The 20,647-nt window shown below is 40.6% G+C and overlaps 1 protein-coding gene across 1 annotated transcript in view; it reads left to right on the top strand.

Moving 5' to 3' along the window:
* Window positions 1–20,647, top strand: part of MBTPS1 (membrane bound transcription factor peptidase, site 1) — a 73,614-nt gene that overhangs the window by 18,508 nt on the left and 34,459 nt on the right. The window contains 7 exon segments of the mRNA XM_043985008.1: window positions 926–1,408; window positions 2,894–3,151; window positions 7,518–7,721; window positions 13,060–13,170; window positions 13,558–13,667; window positions 17,310–17,426; window positions 18,120–18,187. Coding sequence (XP_043840943.1) covers window positions 1,240–1,408; window positions 2,894–3,151; window positions 7,518–7,721; window positions 13,060–13,170; window positions 13,558–13,667; window positions 17,310–17,426; window positions 18,120–18,187 — 1,037 coding nt within the window. The 5' untranslated portion in view covers window positions 926–1,239.

Below are 20,647 nucleotides of genomic sequence, written 5' to 3'. Positions count from 1 at the left end.
AGCCAGAATTAGTCCCTCTCTTGAACTTGAACTTATATCTCTTTTCTCTTTTCTGTTTTCTTTTTGCAACACATCTTTTATTATAGTTCTTTATCTACTTATTTTGCAGTTACAAATTATTGAATATTGTAGGTACCTTAATTTGCCACCTGGACTGTGAATTTCATGGGGGGGAAGGATTGTGTCCTTTTTTTTCTCACTGCATTTCCTACAGTGCCCTGTGCAAAACAGGGTGTGTGTGTGTGTGTGTGTGTGTGTGTGTGTGTGTGTGTGTTGAATGAGTAAAAGAAATTTTCTGTAAACTTGAAGAAAATGTTTAACTGGATAAAGGCAAAGGAATGAAAAAAAAAAGTGTAAAATATCCCTAAAGAAAGTGCTAACTTCTGAGGAATCTTTAACTATTTTAAAAGTTTTTTTTCCTCCACACAATTTGGGTAATTTTACCAGACATTCCTGGGAGATGACCGCAACTTCTAGGAAAAGCAATGCCAATTGGAAGAACTCAGGACATTAATAACATAAAAATGTAACAAATCAGGGGGAGAGGGAGCAGTGTGAAGTTACAGATTACAAGAAACTACGATCTCAAGAGTTGTCCTCTATTGCCTAAGTCTCTGAATTTGACATCTTGAGTATTTGGTTGACTTGTAACCAGCAATATCTCTGTGAGCTTGATTCAGGCATGAAACAGTCACAGTGTGTTTGGTGTAAAGGTGGGGCAGGAGTAGGAAGGAGTCTCAGTTCTTCTCTCTGGTTGTGCTGCCCAACTGTGAGTCCTTGGGCAAGTCACTTCAACTCTTTCCCTTTTCTTATCTGTAAAATGGAGTTCAGCCCTGAACAAATCTCTAAGGTCCATCTCTGGTTTCTATCTAGATTTATGTCTGGGTCATGAGTAATGTATGTGTGCTTTGTTTTCATTTTATAGGTTGGCTTGCGAACCTGTTGATAATTCCTTTTGGATTTTACTTTCTTAGTACAAATGGAACTCAGGACTCAGTTGTCGCAGCCAGAGTGAGCAAGACCTGTGTCAAAAATGGAGAAGAAGAGAAGAAAGAAATGAATGCCTTTTTTCAGGCTAAACCCCAAAAGACCATGGAATTTAACTTTTACTTATGTTGGACAAGACTGTAAGACAGCTGACCAGCAATGTTTCAACTTTTGGCTGAAACAAAAATGAACTAATAGACAAGAAGGAAAAAAGTGATTTGAATTTACGGCATTTTAAGACCACATTCTCTCATGACCATGAAGTTTGTAAACATCTGGCTGCTTCTGATTGTGGTTTTGCTCTGTGGCAAGAGGCACTGGGCAGGCAGGCTGGAAAACTCATCCCATGAGACCTCTCTGTGCTCTGGGTGCCCCCAGCTTTCTCTGAAGGTGGAGTTCTCTTCAACAGTCGTGGAACACGGTAATGATGGTGTAGTGTTTGGTTTGAAATAGAACTTATTGGTATGCTTTGTTTTTACATTACCTGAATTTTCCAGAGAACTCCTCTACTTTCCCTCTCAGAGAGAGCCATCTCTTATTTAAAAAAGAGGGTAAACAGTTGAACCAAACAAAGAAATGGACAAAGGTTGCTATCTGATACCCTTCCTCACAAGTGCAGGGAGAGGAGCCTTCTTTGGGGACCAGCCTTCCCAACATCCCATTTCACTTGCTGCCCTTTCGGTTAACGTTGTTGTAGCCATTGTGCATGTTGCCTTCCTAGTTTTACTTGCTTCACCTGCCATCAGTTCTCATAGAAGTCTCCCTCTGCTTCTCCAAACTCCTCGTAGTCACTATTTTGTACAGCATGTTCATGTCCTATTATGTTAATGGAACACAACTTGTTCAGCCAGTCACTTACTGATGGACAAATGAATGATCTCATTTAATTTGATTAAACCTTTGGACTGTGATTTTTTTATTCTTTATTTGCCAGCAAACACGACTGTTTACTTCAGTATTAAATCTTACCACTCAGAGATTTTAGGTGGGTTGTGTGTGGAGCACTTTGATATGAAATAAGCTTAAGTCTTTTGCTTTTTCCAATATAGTTAGATAATTTTGATCAAGGAAACCCAAATTCTTCATTATTTACCTGAACTTTAATCCCCTTGAAGGGTTTTTGGGGTTTTTTTGGTGGGGCAATGAGGGTTAAGTGACTTGGCCAGGGTCACAAAGCTAGTAAGTGTCAAGTGTCAGAGGCCATATTTGAACTCAGATCCTCCTGAATCCAGGGCTGGTGCTTTATCCACTGCGCCACCTAGCTGCCCTTGAAGGTTTCTTTTTTACAGAATTAACATTTACATATCGATATTAAGTGGACCAGACTGCAGGCTAGAAAAGTGAGGAGAGTCCTTCCCCCAAGAAACAAATCTTATTTGTAGTTCTGCTTCTGGCACTAACTGTGTGACCTTGGACAAGTCACTTTCTCTCTGAGCTTTCCTTTGTCAAGTGAGGGCATCAGATTAGGTGATCTTTGAAGTTCCTTCCCAGCTTTTAGCATTATGTTCTGTTCACTAGTTCTGAAAATTTGTGTTTCTGTTCCACATAATCTGAGTAGGGATTTGACAGTATTTTCAGTGAAAAATTTAGAGACTGTTGATCTCTGTTTTTGCATTTTTAAAAAAAAGTGTCCGTGTTATTTCAAATGAATTGTTCTGTAAGTTGTATGAGAATTGCTGCTCCAGCCAAACCATTTTAAATTGGAGCTTTTTTTTATCAACTATTGCCCAGTGCATAAAAGTTAGATTTATGTTATTGCTCTTGAGTTTGGGGTGCAAAAAAAGTTTGCTTTGAATGGGATCTCTTGATACCATAAAAATGAATGGTTGGATTATATAAAATATACTCTGCATTTGATATAAAGTACATTTGAAATGCTTATTTTGTTTGTGGTGGTTGCTTTCAGAATATATCGTGGCATTCAATGGATACTTTACTGCCAAGGCTAGAAATAAGTTTATTTCGAGTGCACTGAAAAGCAGTGAAATAGAAAATTGGAGGATTATACCTCGGAACAATCCATCCAGTGACTACCCCAGTGACTTTGAAGTGATACAGATCAAAGAAAAACAGAAGACTGGAGTGCTGACTCTAGAAGATCATCCCAACATCAAGAGAGTGACCCCCCAACGCAGAGTCTTTCGTTCTCTCAAGTACACTGAACGTGAGTGTGAATGACGTGAGCTATTATTATCTCTTTAAGCTTTACTAGGACCTAGGGAGGGAGGGAGGGCATTAGGTATACATAAGCATACAGATTGACAATTAGTCATAAGGGCCTAAAAAAAAAAAAGCCAAAAGGATTATTTAATTTCTATAGATACATAACATAGTGCCTTTGCAGAAGTCTTATAGGTCCCAGGACTTGTAGCATAGGTAGGACACTGTCAGGTCCATTGGACCACGGTCCATTCCCAAGATTTAGATCAACGGTCTCTCCCTTGAGCACCTGACCTGTCACCATGATCACTGGATTAAGACTTTTTTCCAGTAAGTCCAAGCCATGAGCACCATAAACCTGGGAATTGAGATCATTGGGAATTCCATAGTTGGAAAGGAATATCCACACCAAAAGGGATCGTTGACATGACCAAAAAAGAGTGATTTTGGCCTTAGACGCTAGGATATGACTCCATTCTTTGAGATGCATCCTTTTGAGTTCTTCAGCTGTTGAATGTTTATTTTTTATTTTATTTTATTTTTCCAGGGCAATAAGGGTTAAGTGACTTAACCAAGGTCACATAGCTAGGAAGTGTCAAATGTCTGAAGCTGGATTTGAACTTGGGTCCTACTGAATCCAGGGCCAGTGCTTTATCCTCTGTGCCATCTAGCTGCCCCCTTTATTTTTTATTCTTCATAAAACATTGTCTCAAAAACATTCTTGCTTTGGGCTTCCCCTCCTCTCTCCAGGATTGCCCGATCATGCATAAGTCTGCCTTCCCCAGGAATGGTCAAGTAAGCTGCCTACATCTCTGCAGGGTGTAGAAGGACAGAAGAGGGGGAAGAGCATGATTTTGGTGTGCAGAGAGCCCTGGGCCCCCAGCCTGCCTCTCTGAGACTGGCTGGTTGGAGGACCTGGGGCAGATCACTGACCTTCTCTCCACATTTGCTCTTATGTAAAATGAGAGGACCAACTCTTAGTGCTTCCTAGGGTTGTTGTGAACCAGTTTAAGGAGCATTGCTACATAGACAGCATTGGCAGACCTTAAAGAGAGACGTACTTGTTCGGCATCAAAATCATTCTTGATTGTTAGTCCTTTTATTACCAGCAGTGTGAACTAATTCTACCTCCTATGGACAAATAAAGTAAACCTGATGGATTTTGCACTAAAATTCTATTTTTTAGATTCTAAAAATAACTCTTTCCAGGGGAATTAGAAGATATTAATCACAGTACTCCAGGGAGGTGGATTGCTTTTTATTGGCCCTTCTCCTACTCTCAGGTCTTTTCATCATTTAAAAGAAAAATGAAAGAAAAGACTCTGGAATCCTGGGTTTTTACTTTGCTCATCAAATATTAGACTTGATGCCTTCTGAACATTTTTTGCTGCTTTTTAAACAGATGCAGGGAATAAGGTAGAAATAAGCCTGAGTGTCCAGTAACTTGCTTACTGACATCAGGGCAGCAGTAAACTCATAGCTGGCATAGGGAAGGAGTGCAGGGGCAAAATCCAGGTTTGTGTAACTTGGGGTGAATCACTTCACATCTTGACATCTCAGTTTCCTCATCTGTGAAATGGACTGAATGGGATTTAAGAACCCTTTCAACTTGAAGTCTGATTTTCTAAATGAATTTTTATGAAACAGGTGTCTTAGGCTTCTTCAAGGGCCTGGGTGGTCTCACTGTCTTATTTTATTTTCATTAATTTGGGGGGGGGGGCGGCAATGAGGGTTAAGTGACTTGCCCAAGGTCACACAGCTAGTAGGTTTCAAGTGTCTGAGGTTGGATTTGAACTCAGGTCCTCCTGAATCCAGGGCCGGTGCTTTATCCACTGTGCTAGCTACCTGCCCCCTATTTTCATTAAATTTTAAAAGAACAACTAAAAACCCTGAAAACTTAACTAGAACTAACTACACAATTAGATACATTAACTTTCTTTCCTCCCAGACTAAAGTTACCTAGAATGTAGGAGTCCTCATTTTAGCACCAGGAAGCAGCATGGGAGGTTTTGTACAGTAAAATCTCAGCTTGTCTGTGTAAATAATTATTCACTTAATGGAAACTGACATGAGTATGTATCATTTTTTAGTTGTTAGTTCATCTTAATTGGCTGAGACTGGAAAGAGCTGGAATAAAATTATAGTAATTAACTTCAGAAATGGAACACCTGTAATTATTCTAGTTTTGCTAGATTTTCAGCTGATTTGGATTTTTATTGGCTCACATTTTTAACTTTTAAAACTAGAGAGACTGGAAACTGCAGTGGTATTAATTAGCTGTATTCATTTACTACTGGGAGAAGTAGGATAGTGGAAGACAAGTTTATGGAAGATGGGCATTACTTTATTTCATTTTTCAAAAATTTCTACAAATGGTTGTCTAGGATCTTTTTAAAAAAGGAGACAACATACAAATAGGTTCTTCCTTTCCAGTCTGGAAAGTATTTGTGAAGCACTTGCTCCATGCTAGACATTACCAAAGAAGGGCAGAAGCTAGACCTTGCCCTTTTTTCAAGCCTGGAAACTGCATAGGTTAGGTCAAAGGCAATGAGGCGAAGGTGGCAGACTTGAGGCCAGAAGGCCAGGTTAAGTTTCTTAAGGTGTCAGACCCTCCGCTTCTATTTCTGTAAAGTGGTGATAATAATCTACATCTCAGGGTTTTGTTGGAAGCAAAATGTTTTGTAAACTGTGAAGCTATTTAATAAATGTATACCACTTTATAGTAATAAAAACATTTAATTAATAGTTATTTTCTCCAAATATTTTATTTTAATTTTTCTCAAATCTAGTGAGGGTGAGTTGGTAAATCTAGAGTTAGATTTTTCTTCTGTTTCAATACCCAGATTAACTTCCCTTTTAAAAGATTGTTACTGTACTGTCACCCTTCTGTTTCTCATCTCTTTGTGGGAAGGAGAGGATATAATTGTCTTTTGTGAAGAGAAAGCCCTACGCCCACATACTCCCCTCAGGTTGCATCTCAAAAAAATTCATTACAGTTTTTTTTTAATTAATGTGCTTTTTTTTCCTGGTTTAATTGCTTTTCTTATTAGGTATTAATTAAAAAGGAAATACATTCTTGTGTTTATAAACAAAAGATTTTGTGTATCTACCTAACACCTCTAGGCGCAAAGCCATTTAAAGCCCTCACAATATAGCTCTAACCTGTCTATCTGGGCTTTAAAGACAATTATTCCTTCACACATCCTCAAGCAGTCCAGCCAAACTAGTCTCCTTGCAGTTTCTGCCAGTCATTTCCCCAGTGGCCTTTGCATATGCTACATATACCCAGGCTTAGAATTAATCTGCTCCCACCTTTTCCTTGTAAAACCCCAGCTCTGACTCACCTCCTGTCAGCCCTTCCACCCCCCTCCCTCCCCCCCGCCCCCAGTTCCTGCTCACCACATTACTTTGTATGTAGGGATGAGGACTAGACCTTGGATTCCATTGGTATGAATTGGGCAGAGGTGTCAGTGAGAGGCTCTTTCAAGTACGGCCCGATCCAGATTAGAATGTAATCAGGATGTATGTAACAAAATAAAAATACAGCAAAACCTGGGGTAACATGGAGTCCTTATGGATGGATTGGTGGCCTCTGTTTCTACTTAAGTTTTGATGACACAATATGTGGTCCTGGGGTGGGGTTGATGGGGGGGGAGGGTGTTTGCATTTACCGGCGTTACTCAGAATGCTGTGATGGGTGACTGGCCCAGTATGTGTCTGAGGTAGGCCTGAACTCAGTCCTTTCTGGCTGTGAGGTGGGCTCTCTGTCACTCTGTCATGCTGCTTCTCATCTTGTGTGTGCTTGACATTGTTTGTATATATTACATATGTGAGTGCTATTTCCCCTAAGAGTTTTTTAAGGACAAAATTTTGTCATTATATCCACAGTCCCCAGCACAGTATGTGCATATAGTAGGTGCTTAATAGGTGCTTGTCAGTTGAACCCAGTTAAATGTTAGCACCTGTGACCACAAAAAGCTAATGTCTGCTGACTTCCAAGATCTGTTTGTAGCTGTGAACCTTGGAAGGAAAGTAGCAGCCATAAAGGAGGTGACAGCTTTGGTAAAGCCATTTCATAGGGATTGTTGTCAGCTTCTCATCTATCTGGCAGTATTGAAGAATAAGAGATTCTGTCATCTTAGAAGTTAGGGTGGCCTGAGAAAGGCTTTGGGCTTCTCTCCTGAGCTAGTTGTCTGCCATTGGATGGTCAGTGGCCTTGTGGAGTATGAGGTCTCTGAGTCTGCCCACCATCATTCCTTCCACTTACTGTTCTGAAACAAACTGACAGACAAACAAAACAACTGGCTTTCAGAGTCTTCCTGAAAGTATTTTTCCTTTTTTTGTTCTGACATTTCCTTTTTGGTGCCCAGCTGACCCCACGGTGCCCTGCAATGAGACCAGATGGATACAGAAATGGCAGTCATCTCGCCCCCTCAGAAGAGCAAGCCTCTCCCTCGGCTCTGGATTCTGGCACGCAACAGGAAGGCATTCCAGCAGGCGCTTGCTGAGGGCCATCCCACGGCAGGTGGCTCAGACCCTCCAGGCGGATGTCCTCTGGCAGATGGGATACACAGGTGAGGGGTGTCCTGTCACTGCTATCACAGCTGGCCTGTGGGGTCTGACTCTTCCCCCATCGTTATTTGGAATCTCAACGGTATCCACTGGCAATTACACTTCTCTGACAAAGCCATTGACTTCTCTTAAAAAGGCCACTCTGGCTCTTCTTCAGTGACTGTCTTTGGTTAGGCCTCTTCTTCACTGTTGTTTTCTAGGGTTCCTTTTATTCCCCCTGTTACATCATCTCTATGTGTAACTAAGTCCTAAGTTGACCACACCAACAGTCTCTCTCCTTTGGGTTAATTTTATATTTTATATGGGCTTCAGAATACATTCAGTTGGGTATTTGCTAAAACTTAAAATTCAGTTTGGTAAAGGTAGAAAATCTAATCTTTACCTCTAAATCTTCTTTATCCCAGATTTCTCATTCTTAGTCAATGCCATTACACCATCTACTTAGAAATCTCAGGATAACTGCTAGGTTTATATCCCAAAGACAACCCAAAAAAGAGAAAAAGACCTATTTGTACAAAAATATTTAGAGCAGCTCTTTTTGTGGTGGTTAAGAATTGGAAATCAAAGGAATACCCATCAATTGGGGAATGGCTAAACAAACTCTGGTACATGATGGTGATGGAATATTATTGTGCTATCAGAAGTGATAAGCAAGATGATTTCAGAAAGGCCTGGAAAGACTTGTATGAACTGATATATAGTGAAGTGAGCAGAATTAAAAGAACATTGTGCACAGAGACAGCAATATTGTTTGATGAAGAACTGTGAAAGACATTCCTAAAGGACTAATGATGAAGCACACTATCCCCCTCCAAAGAAAGAACTGATATTGATGGAACACAGACTAAAGTGTGCTATTTTTCACTTTTTTTCTTTTATTTAAGTCTTCTCATACAAAATGACTAATATGGAAATGTTTTACATAATTGCACAGGTAAAACCTCTATCTGAATGCTTACTGCCTCAGGGAGGGATAGAATTTGGAACTCAAAACTTTAAATAAAAATGTTTATTAAAATTAAAAAATAAGAAAGATAGAAACCTCAGCTTTTAGTTCCAGAGTTAGGGAATCCAGGTACTTTCTCCACAGCCCAGTTCCCTCTTGTCCAAGTGCTCAAGGAAGGATGTTATTGACTGACATTTCAGCCTCTCTCCCTTACCTTAATCAGATTCCAATAGCACAGATTGCTCTTTGGATTGCAGGTGATAAAAAAGCAAATAAATAGTTAACAAGGAGCTTAGAATCAAGTAGGGCAGATATGAACCGGGGACACAATAAGTATCATTTCCAGTTAGAATGTGAGAAGAGCATAGGAAAAGTACTAGGAAAGATTTGAAGGAAGTGAGAACAGTTGTGGCTGTAAGCGACAGGGAAGACTTAACTGAGAAGATGGTGCCTGAGCTGGGCCAAGTCACTCTTTCATTCAGCCCTACAATGGTTCTTTATAATGAGAGGGCAGAGGATATTTTTATTCTCAATTGCTCAGATTGGAGGGGAGGCGTGGGAAGAATAAAACCAAGTAAATATTTTTGATATCAGTGTAAAAGGGTAAGCTTTGTTAGGGGTGGGTAGTTATCTTCACTTTTTTTGTTGGGTTAAATGTTTGAATGGGGGGTAACTCAAGAAAGTAGACATGAAAGGTGATAATTTTCTTAGTTGTGAAGGCTTCCTGCCTACTGCTAATTTTTCATAAATGTGCATATTTATCTTTTAGGGGTCAGATATTTGTTTTTAAAAAAACCTGATATAATTTGAACTTAGAAAACCTATAACCCAATAGATAATTATTCACATTGGGAAAAGTAATTTTTGTTTTTAAAAATATTTAAATACCTCAGGGTTCTTTGAAATAAGAATAGCTTCAAGTCCTAGTAGATTCATTGGACAATTTAATTTACATCCAGGTGCTCAGAAGCATGTGTGTAATCCTAGAGCAAGAGATGCCCTTTTGTTTTCATAGCATCACCAGTATAGGGGTGTGAAATGCCCTGCCCCTTCCTTGTCCTGTTATGTCAGTGATGCTGTGAGAATTGGCAGGACATATCTGTACAGGGGTGGGAAGGTGAACTCTGTTAGGATTTTTTCAACTCAGGCTGTGTCAATGTGAGGCCAACACAACTTTTTTTTGTTTTGTTTTTTATAAGTGAGAATCCCATTTTGAAAATCCTGTCAAATTGTTATTAATTCAGCATGGTGTAATGGAAAGATTGCCTGTGTGGGACCCAGCTCTCCCAGTGACTCGCTGTGTTCCCTTGGGTTGCCTTACTAGAAAGTAATCTTCCTAGTATGGCAGAAATTAGGCATAGACCAATATCTTACACCTTATACTAAAATGAGGTCAAAATGGATACACGATTTAGACATAAGAGGTGATACCATAGGTAAATTAGGAGAGAAAGGAATAGTCTACCTATCAGATCTTTGGAAAGGAAAACAGTTTATGACCAAACAAGAGATAGAGTATATTATAAAATGCAAAATGGATGATTTCGATTACATTAAATTAAAAAATTTTTGTACAAACAGAAGCAATGTATCCAAAATTAGAAGGGAGGCAGAAAGCTGGGAAACAATTTTTGTGGCCAGTACTTCTGATAAAGGCCTCATCTCTAAAATATATAGGGAACTAAATCAAATTTATAAGAATCCAAGTCATTCCCCCAATTGAGAAATGGTCTCAAAGGATATGAACAGGCAGTTTTCTGATGAAGAAACCAAAGCTATCTATTCCCATATGAAAAAATGCCTCTAAATCTCTAATGATTAGAGAGATGCAAATTAAAACAACTCTGACACCTATCAGATTGGCTAAATGACAAAAAAGGAAAATATAAATGTTGGAGAAGCTGTGGGAAAATTGGAACACTAATGCATTGTTGGTAGAGCTGTGAACTGATCCAACCATTCTGGAGAGCAATTTGGAATTATGCCCACAAGGGCGATAAAGCTGTCCATACCTTTGACCCAGCAATACCACTTTTGGTCTTTTTCCCAAAGAAATCATGGAAAGGACAAAGGGACCCACATGTACAAAAATATTTATAGCTGCTCTTTATGTGGTGGCAAGGAATTGGAATTTGAGGGGATGCCCATCAGTTGGGGAATGGCTGGACAAGTTGTGGTATATGAATACAATGGAATACTATTGTCCTGTAAAAAATGATGAGCAGGAGAAGTTCAGAGAAACCTGGAGGGTCTTGCGTGGGCTGATGATGAGTGAGATGAGCAGAACCAGAAGAACATTGTACACAGTATCATCAACATTGAATGTTGATCTACTGTGATGGACTATATTCTTCTCACCAATGCAATGGTACAGAAGAGTTCCAGGGAACTCATGATAGAAGAGGATCTCCAAATCCAAGGAAAAAAAAACAAACTGTGGAGTATAGATGCTGATTGAACCATACTATTTCTTTTGTTTTTGGTGCTGTTGTTTTTTCTGTTTTGAGGTTTTTCATCATTGCTCTGATTCTTCTCTTATAACACGACTAATGCAGAAATAGGATTAATGTTATTATGTGTGTGTATATATATATATATATATATGTGTGTGTGTATGTATATATATATATATATAACCTATATCACATTACCTGCTGTCTAGGGGAGGGGGGAGGGAAGGGAGGGAGGGAGAAAAATCTGAAATTGGAAAGCCTGTATAAACAAAAATTGAGAACTATCTTTACATGTAATGGGAAAAAATAAAATACTTTATTAATTTTTTAAAAAAAAGAAAATTATAAAAAACAAATAAAGTGACTGCAGTGACAAAAAAAAAAGTAATCTTCCATGTCTATCTTCCTGCACTCTTGTGAGGACCAAATGAGAGAGAACATAGTCTGTAGAAGGGACTTGTGAAGATCCCACAGTGCCATAGAAATGATGAGGGCTTGTGGTGGTTGGAAAGATCACACCAGAAGGGACAGAACCTTCATACTTACAGATTGACTAATAAATAGACAAGTAGTTAGTTCTCAGTTCGGAAAGTAGCCCATTAGGAGATTTCCAAAAGTGTGGGCTTATGGTTAGAACACGGTGTTTCTCAAGGCACCACATCGTTGCCTAGTTAGTCACAGCCCTCTTCAGCATGACTGAAGATTTTTCTGGATTACTTTGAAGGGTAGAAACCACTTCCCTCTTTCCTATCAACTCCACCCCTTAAATGGCCATCTCCAGTCATCCCGATGTCTGTCTCGCCACTGGACCCAGATGGCTCTGGAGGAGAGAGTGAAGTTGGTGACCTTGCACAGCCTCCCTCACTTAAATCCAATTTACTGCAAGTCAGGACATCACCTCCCAATGTCATGTTCCTCCTCAAGAATGAAGGATAAACAACAACACCCCTTAGATGGAAACTTCCTTGGTGCTTTTCCTCTAGAATCAGCAGGCTGTATCTGACAGAGTCGGGGGCCCTTACACTTCGTGGGGAGTCCCCAGCACCATTTGTGTCTGGGTGAAATCTAGCTGAATAGAACATGTCAGGGCAGCAAGGAGGGAGGGAAAAGTAACGGACTGGCCAGTGCAGCCTGAGGGGCTATTGTGGTGTTGATTCTTTTCCCCTTTTTGACCCTTCTCCTTTGCTGTCTTCCAGCCAGTTGGGTCCTCCTGAGCCCATCTGAGGGGCCCAGGACAGCACATTGGTGGTGGGGGGTGTGATCCATTATGTGTGTGCCCTACTGATCACTCCTCCCCGTGGGAATGGCTGAGGTCCCTGGGTCTCTTTGGGACAAGGTGGCTTTGCTACTCTGGCTGCATTGCGTACCTGTCTTCCTCTACCCTAGGATGGAGACTTTCTTCTCTATTAGATTCTTATTCTTGTTGAGTACCTAAGAAGCGTCATATTGTCCAGGGTCTATGGCTGCTCTAGAACTTGGGGAGGGTTCACAGAGATTTGGTATCTGCTGACTCTGGGCACATCATTCATTTCAGACAAACCCCCATGTATAAAATGTGCTCAGCACTAGGGCCTTGCCACAGATGCACACGGTCAGTCCCTGGCCCCAGGCCCCTCAGCATCTTTGACTGCCCTTCCCAGATGAGAGGTGATGAAGAGAGCATCCACAGACATAGAAACCAAAGGCACACACCTACTGCCTAGTAGCAATGTTCTCGCCCAGTATCTTTGTATAGTAGAATTGCATAAGCAAGTTCTTACAAAATCCATCAGCCCCATTTTCTTTGCTTCCCTCTTTACAGTCCCTGGTGTTCTAGCCCAGCTTTTTTCTTTAGTGATTTAGTTCCACCCTGTCTTTTTGTCTCATTGTTCAGAATATATCAAGCAGATTACCAAGGTGCAAATTTATTTAAACATGATCTTGTTTTGTCTCTGGAATTAGGAGCTAGTGTAAGAGTTGCTGTTTTTGATACTGGACTGAGTGAGAAACATCCCCACTTCAAAAATGTCAAGGAGAGAACCAACTGGACTAATGAGAGAACGCTAGATGATGGTAGGTGATCCAGAAGCCTGCTAAAGTGATACAGGTAGCATGTCACCATCGCCCTCCTCTCCCCAGTAGGTGCTAAGTGACAAGAATTCATTTCCATCCCCTAACTTTCCTATTAAAATGGTATATCTTGGTACCATGATTCTTCAGTACAGACCTAAGCTTGTCTTCCGTATCAGCTGAACTTTTCCCAAATGGAGGAAGCTTGGAAGTAGGGTCTCAATTGAGGAAAGAAGGTTGGAACTTTATGTGTAGGACAGGGAATATTAGACACTTTTGGGAATCCTGCAAATGATGTCTTTGCTTCCAAATAGTTGTTTTGGGACAGAGTTTGGGGAGCAAATAAACAACTGTGTTTAACTATGATTTATTTCTTCTTGTGGGCAACAGGTTTGGGCCATGGCACCTTTGTAGCAGGTGTGATAGCCAGCATGAGGGAATGCCAGGGATTTGCTCCTGATGCAGAGTTGCATATTTTCAGGGTCTTCACCAATAATCAGGTGGGTATTTTGAGATGTAAAAGAGGTCAGATTTGATTTAAATCAAACTGACACCTCACTAATCAGGAAGAACTAAATCTAATGTCTTCAGGTTTTGTTTTGTTGTTGTTGTTGTTATTATTTTTGTTTAAGTATTTTATTATTTTCCAGTTACATGGAGAGAGAGTTTTCAACTTTTTTTTTTACAGGGCAGCAGGGCAGTGAGGGTTAAGTGACTTGCCCAAGGTCACACAGCTAGTAAGTGTCAAGTGTCTGAGGCTGGATTTGAACTCAGGATCTCTGGAATCCAGGGCCAGTGCTTTATCCACTGCGCCACCTAGCGGCCCCATGTCTTCAGTTTTTAAAGCTAAATTTGTTTCATTTGCTGAAATCCTAATTCATATTCTTTACAATTCATCCGTACTTTTAATAACTTAGATTGACATTTTATTTTTATAAAGTGCAGAGTATACATTACAAAGCAATAATTTTGCTTTTTTGCCCTAGGTAAGTAATTTTGTAGTCACAGCTGAAAACTGGATGATTACTCTAATTAAGGTAGATATTAGTGAGACTGTTCACTTGGTTGAGAGAGAAATCATTTCCATTAAATTCAATAGGTAAAGTCATGGCCATTTTAGGTAGGATCACTACCTTTACCAGACCAAACATTTAAATTGTTTTATCTAATTTAAACAAGTGTTTGTGTTTTGGACACTTATTAGACAGTATGCATGATTTTTTTCCAAACAAATGCGTAAAATTGAATATTTTCCTGGTTAAGTGTTCTGGGTACCGTGTATATGTAAGGAGGTAAAAGCAGACATATGTTACTGACAGCCTTATTGGTGAGATAAAAGTCCTCTCTGAGGGGCAGCCTGGAAAGCCATGAGCTCAAAAGAGCACTCGGTACATGGAGCATCGTTCCAAACTCTGCTCCTGTGTACCTGCTTATGTACCTGGATGAGCCATTTTATTGCCTTGGGCATAATTTTCTTCACTTATTAAATGAAAGAGGTAAAATTGTCTTTTAAATTTTTTTATTCTCAACTTAACAGATGCAAACTAAGACGAGCATATCCACATACAAAGTAGAACCAACACCCCCCCACCCCCCATGCCTTCCTCTGCCCCAGGATTATATATGAAGCTGGGAATCTCTTTTATGCAGCTTGCTTTGGTTTTTTTATATATATATAAATATATATATAAAAAATTTCACATGCTCATCTACTTGTCAATAAATAGATTATAAGGGGCAGCTAGGTGGCGCAGTGGATAGAGCACCGGCCCTGGAGTCAGGAGTACCTGAGTTCAAATCCAGTCTCAGACACTTAACACTTACTAGCTGTGTGACCCTGGGCAAGTCACTTAACCCCAATTGCCTCACTAAAAAAAAAATAATAATAATAAATAGATTATAAACACCTGTTACGTACTGGGTTCTGTGCTGATCACTGGGGCACCAAAGAAAGGCAAAAATAACAGTCTGATGGGGGAGACAGTACACAAACAACTGCATACAAACAGTATAGATATGGGTGTACAAAGAAGATGGTAGCAGATCGGTTATCCAGCATTAGGGGACACCTGGAAAGACTTCTTGTAGAAGGGGGGCTTGAAGGAAGCCAGGGAATGCAGGAGGTGGAGGTGAGGAAGGTGAGAGCTCCAGGTGTGGGGCCAACCAGCCAGGAAGCTGGTGGCCCCAGATCCCAGAGTACATGGAGAGGGAGGCTAGAAAGGCGGTGGGGAGCTGAAGCTATGAAGAGCTCTGAAAGTCAAAAAGAGCATTTCCCATTGGGTCCTGCAGCTTGGTGGGGAGCCACGGGTGTCTGAGGATGAGGGGAGGGATGTAGGCACACCACAGCCTTGGGAGCACAGAGCCTGGGGAGACGGAGGATGATGCTGGCACAGGAGAGGGAGAGGTCTGACAGCATGGGCGAGGTCACAGAGCAGTGGGACAGAAGCCCGGCAGATAAAGTCTGGGAAATGGCCAGGAGGGATCTGGGCCAACTCTGCAAGGATCCAGAGGATTTCGAGATAGTGATCATTTGTGAATAACCACGGCAGGGGTAGGGGGGGGGGGGGGGGGGTTCCCTGGGGTCCTAGGGTGGCCAGATGAAGAAGCCCCAAGTTATGCAGCTGAGTAAGGAGGAGAGTGTCTAGATAACCCTTCTTAGAATGTGGGCATAAAAGGTAGGATGGCTGTTGGACCAAATAGAGGGTAAGGGAATAGCAGGGTCAGGACAAAGGTTAGGGGTTTTAAAATAATCTCTAAGGGATCATTGCACCTTTATCATTTCATCTTTCAATTAATGGGGGGAGGGGGGACAGGCAGTGGGAATAGCCTATTTTAATTTGCTCAGTTATATTTAAAATGGCAAGTTATGTGGTTAACCTAGTCTTCATTTTTTCTATTAATAGACTAGAATTCTCAAATAATTCCCTAACTTAGAATGAGTGCATTTTGAAAATAGAAACAATGTCTATAACCTACATCCACAGCATAGCCTCTTCTCTTCTTCCCCCCCACCCCCATACTCCACACTCTCCTCTCTCCTCCTTCTCCCTCCTCCCTCCTCCTACCCTCCTCTCCCCTTGCTTAATTAGGTCTGGGCCTGTTTCCTTGGCATTGGGTACACTTGTGGAGAACCTCCCTCCACTAAGGTAGAACAACTACTCCTTGGTCATTTCTAGTCTCAAGGAGTTGCCTGGGCACTGAGAGAGTAGGGTTAGCTAGTTGTGTGTTGGAGGACAGGACTTGGACCTGGTCTTCTTGTCTCTATGACCTGCTTTCTGTCCCACCATCATTTTACTTTTCACAGATGTTGTCATGAAAATACTTTTTTGACAGATCCCTATACTGAACATCCCGTTGTTTGGTAAAGATTAACTTGAGCCATCTGCTTCCATTGGGGGGTTTTCAATGTGACTAGAGTACAGTGGGTTAACCAGGCATTTCTTAGGACAAAGGCTTCATTTTCTGCTCCCTTGAATTTAGCCCTAAGGAATTACTGTTCAGTTTTTTTAGGTTTGAAGACATTATGAACGTTTTGAGTATTCTAGTTATCTTTATCCGAGGACTCCTGAGATGAAAATCATTTGGATTCTCAAAAACTCTGCCATTGAAGTGTCTAGGTCTGAGGAAGAGCTGTGTCTGGTGCCTGAGGACTAGCCTTAGCAGATGCCAGGATTAGCTTCTACCAACCAGTCCATCGTTTCTTTAGCTGTAGAAGCTGATGGTACTATCTCCTAAAGTGTAGATGTACTCTGCCTTGTTGGAGAAAGTGACTATACACCCATGCAATCACACATCTCTTTCTTACAATAGTCTAATGGACATTTTATCTTTTAATGTTCAATAAGCCTTCTAAAATATATTTCCTCACTTTGTGGTTGTTTCTTACTATTTTGGGGAGGGAGTGAAGCTAAGATCATATTACTTATGAACACCTCTATTTTCATAACAGAAATTAATAGAAAAATGATTTGCTTATATAATCAACTTTTAGGAATTTGCTTTACTCCAGAAAGTGTATTTTAAAATAAGTAAAGGTCCATGATTTTGCATCATGTTTCTTTGATTCCAGGTTTTGTACTTTGGTTTAAACTTTGTGAGAGACTTGCTTAAATACTAAAATAGATTGTTTTTCAATTGACTAGGTTTCTTATACATCTTGGTTTTTGGATGCTTTCAACTATGCTATTTTAAAGAAAATTGATGTCCTAAATCTCAGCATCGGTGGCCCAGACTTCATGGATCACCCCTTTGCTTGACAGGTTTGTAGAAAACTACAGACAGTGTAAGTTGTATTCAGGTTCTGATTCCTGCTGGAGAACCCTGTCTTAGGTTAGTGATTTCTGCAGTAGTGTGATTGTTAGTGTGGCTTTGTGATCAATATATCCCAGGTCTTAGAAACAAGGGAAATAATCAGGAGTAGTATATAGCATCCTAATAATACCCTTTCCTTCCTTCCCTAAACACATTGCCAGTGTGTTTTCCTGAGTTTGTAACTGGAGAGGTAGCCTGGGCCTCATGGCAAGGGAGCCCACGTCGAACTTGGAAGGCTTTCTGAAGAATTCCATTCTTGTTCTTCTGGAGGGGAAGGGGGTGTAACTATGGGCAAGTCACCCCAGCTCTCTGAGGCTCACTTGCTTTATCCGTTGGTTGAGAGTAGTTGCACCGACTCCCTACCTTGTAGGGTGGTAGAGAAAACACTTGTAAACTGCCATGGGCAGAAGCCATTGCTTGTTGTCCAGTTACCATCAGGATGCCTTCTGTCATGCAAACCAGTATGATCTGGGAGTTGGCTTATTTTTACTCAATAGTCACAATAGTTAAACATTTTAGGGGAAAGTTTGAGAAAGTCCCTCCCTTTTAGAAAGTGTCTTTAGGTATATTATTCTCTGGAAAGTTACATGGTTATTTAAAAAGGTATAATTCAATACTCAATGCTTTTTTTGGCTTTTTAGGTATGGGAACTGACAGCTAACAACGTAATCATGGTTTCTGCTATTGGCAATGATGGGCCACTTTATGGGTAAGTAGCTTAAAAAGTATAGTGACTTTTCTCTCCAAAAGTATTGTTGCTGATGTTTTGTCTTTGTAGATAATGGTGATTTCTATCCTTAAGCCACTTATTCAAATTTAGAAATTCCTATTTAGTAGAAAGGACTTCTTCCCTTTCTTATATTCCATTTGATTCAATAAATGCATGTTTTGAAAGCATGCCAGATTTAGATCAAGCAAGTAGATTTGGGCTCAGACCCTTGCTGCCACTGAATGAGAGCCTGGGGTCTTGGGGCAGTTTCCATCACCTTTCTAGATCTCACTTTCCTCAGAGGTAATATGGATGATGGGTTAGAGGATGTGTCCCTTCCAGCCCTTAAATCGTGTGAGACATGTGTACAGTCCTATTTCCAAAGTCCATGTCATGAGAAAACTCACTAAGGATATCCTCTTGCAAACCATTCAAAGCGGATCCTCCATAGCTTGAGTTTTCCTCTGTAACAAAGAGTGAGGTCCCAGTGTAAAAAGGACATAGGTTGTCCAGCTGTACCAACAGGAAAGCAAGTCCTGATTGGTCATGTGACTTGAGAAGGCAGGAGGGGTCAGGTGGGGTGGGCGTTGGGGTGGGGGGTGCACAGGGGCCATGGGGCTGGAAATGGAAGCCAGCCGTGGCGGTCATTCCAAGTGGAGGTGGTGGCCTCAGGGCAGGAGAGGCTTGGGGAGGAACTGATGAGCAGTTTGATTTGGCTAGGCTAGAATGGAGGTTGTGAGGAGCCAGTGAAGATTTTAGTCATATTACATCCATTGCTAAAGCGAAGGCTCCCTTTTGTAGCCAGTCCTAAGGAGAGAACCTCCTCTTTGTAGAAAGTCCTAAAGAATCCTTTTTTTGAACGTTTCAGACTGTCTTTGAGCAAAACCCACACATTTCCTTCTCTGTTTTCAGCTTAGTTCACTGTTGGGCTGCCTTTGAGCTTGGTGGGATAAGTGTAGTTTGTTGATAAATTGTAAAGTTGCAGCCCAGGTCTATATCCTTACTTAGGTGGTCCTGGTGGAGAAAAGGCAGGGAGAGAAACATGAAGACCTTTTTTTCCTTGATTGTTTCTTTAGTCAAAGCTGAAATCAGGTGACTGCTGAACTTGCTTTGGGTGGTACCTACAAAAAGGTCCTTACCTGTTATGTCTCCTACTCTTCTAGCCCATCTTTGAGAATTGTTCTTCCTCCTGGTCTGTCTTCTCTCCTCTCTTGTTGATCTAGATTCTCTCCATTCTTCTGGGTCTATTTCATGTGCTCTTGTCTACACTAACTCTTCCCCAGCTGATGCAGATTACACTGATATCACCTTGCCCTAAACTCTGATTTATATTGTTGATACTATACAATTTTTACTTCTAGTATACACGATTTGTTTAGAACAGGCATCTCTCCTCTCATGCAGATTGCAACCCCTTTGTACCTTTGTTTTTGTGAATTGATACATCTGGAAAAATTGTCACCTGTTAGCTGGCTACTTTTTAGTCACAAATTGCTCCAAACTTGGCTAGGCTGGCCCTTGGTCAGTAGATCCTTTGCTGTTGAAGGCTCTTTAATTTGGTTGTAGACTCTGTCAGGGCTTGTTTAGCCTTTGGAGGTGAAGATCTTCTTCATACCATGATGAACTTTAATGGAAGACCACACCATTGAATCCTTTTTTAAGTTCGTTCGTATTTCATGTGTCTTCGTGTCTAGTTAAGAGTGGAAAAAAAAATACTCCTTGAAAGCAGAGTTCATCTCTCATTGATCTTCTGGGCAGATAGCAAATACTCACTTTGGTTAGTGTAATACCAGCACTTAGGTGGTACAGTGGATAGAGCTTTGGACCCGAAGTCTGGAAGACCTGAGTTCATATTCAGCCTCTGACACTCACTAGCTGTGGGCAAGTTATTCAGCCTCTGTCTTCTGTCTCAGTTTTCACATGTGTAAGATGAAGATGATACTAGCACTTGCTTCCCAGGGTTGTTGTGGGGATAAAATTAGATGACATGTGTAAAGTACACTGAAAACTTCAAATTGCTATATAAATCTTGTTTTATGTGTATAGAGAGTATTATTGTCATTATTATAGTGGTTACTAGTTAGATAGATAGCTCTGGTAAAGACCTGTTAGCATATTTAACAATTAGTAAGTCGTTAAGTAGTCTTTTCTATATGGAGATTCTTTGTAGGATTTTATGTTGGTAAACACTCAAGTATTGATTTGAAATATTTTCTTAAAATAATGCCAGACATGCTGATGATATTTTTGTGTCATCTAGATTCACTTAAGGGTTTTGTCATTGTTATGAGACTACTTTTTGATAGCGAGCCACAGAAATGCAAGTTTACTGTCCAATTCACAACTGCCTTTTTCTATTTATTGTCTCACTTGTCAGGCTGTTTGAGCCAAGTATTAGGTACTTTTATTTCTTTCTTGTACTTTCAATTCAAGCCTAAGGTTTTGTTTTCTTATTTTAGC

Source organism: Dromiciops gliroides, chromosome 2 (genome assembly GCF_019393635.1).
Source record: "Dromiciops gliroides isolate mDroGli1 chromosome 2, mDroGli1.pri, whole genome shotgun sequence".
Lineage (NCBI taxonomy): Eukaryota > Metazoa > Chordata > Mammalia > Microbiotheria > Microbiotheriidae > Dromiciops > Dromiciops gliroides.
This window is presented reverse-complemented; position numbering and strand designations above follow the sequence as displayed.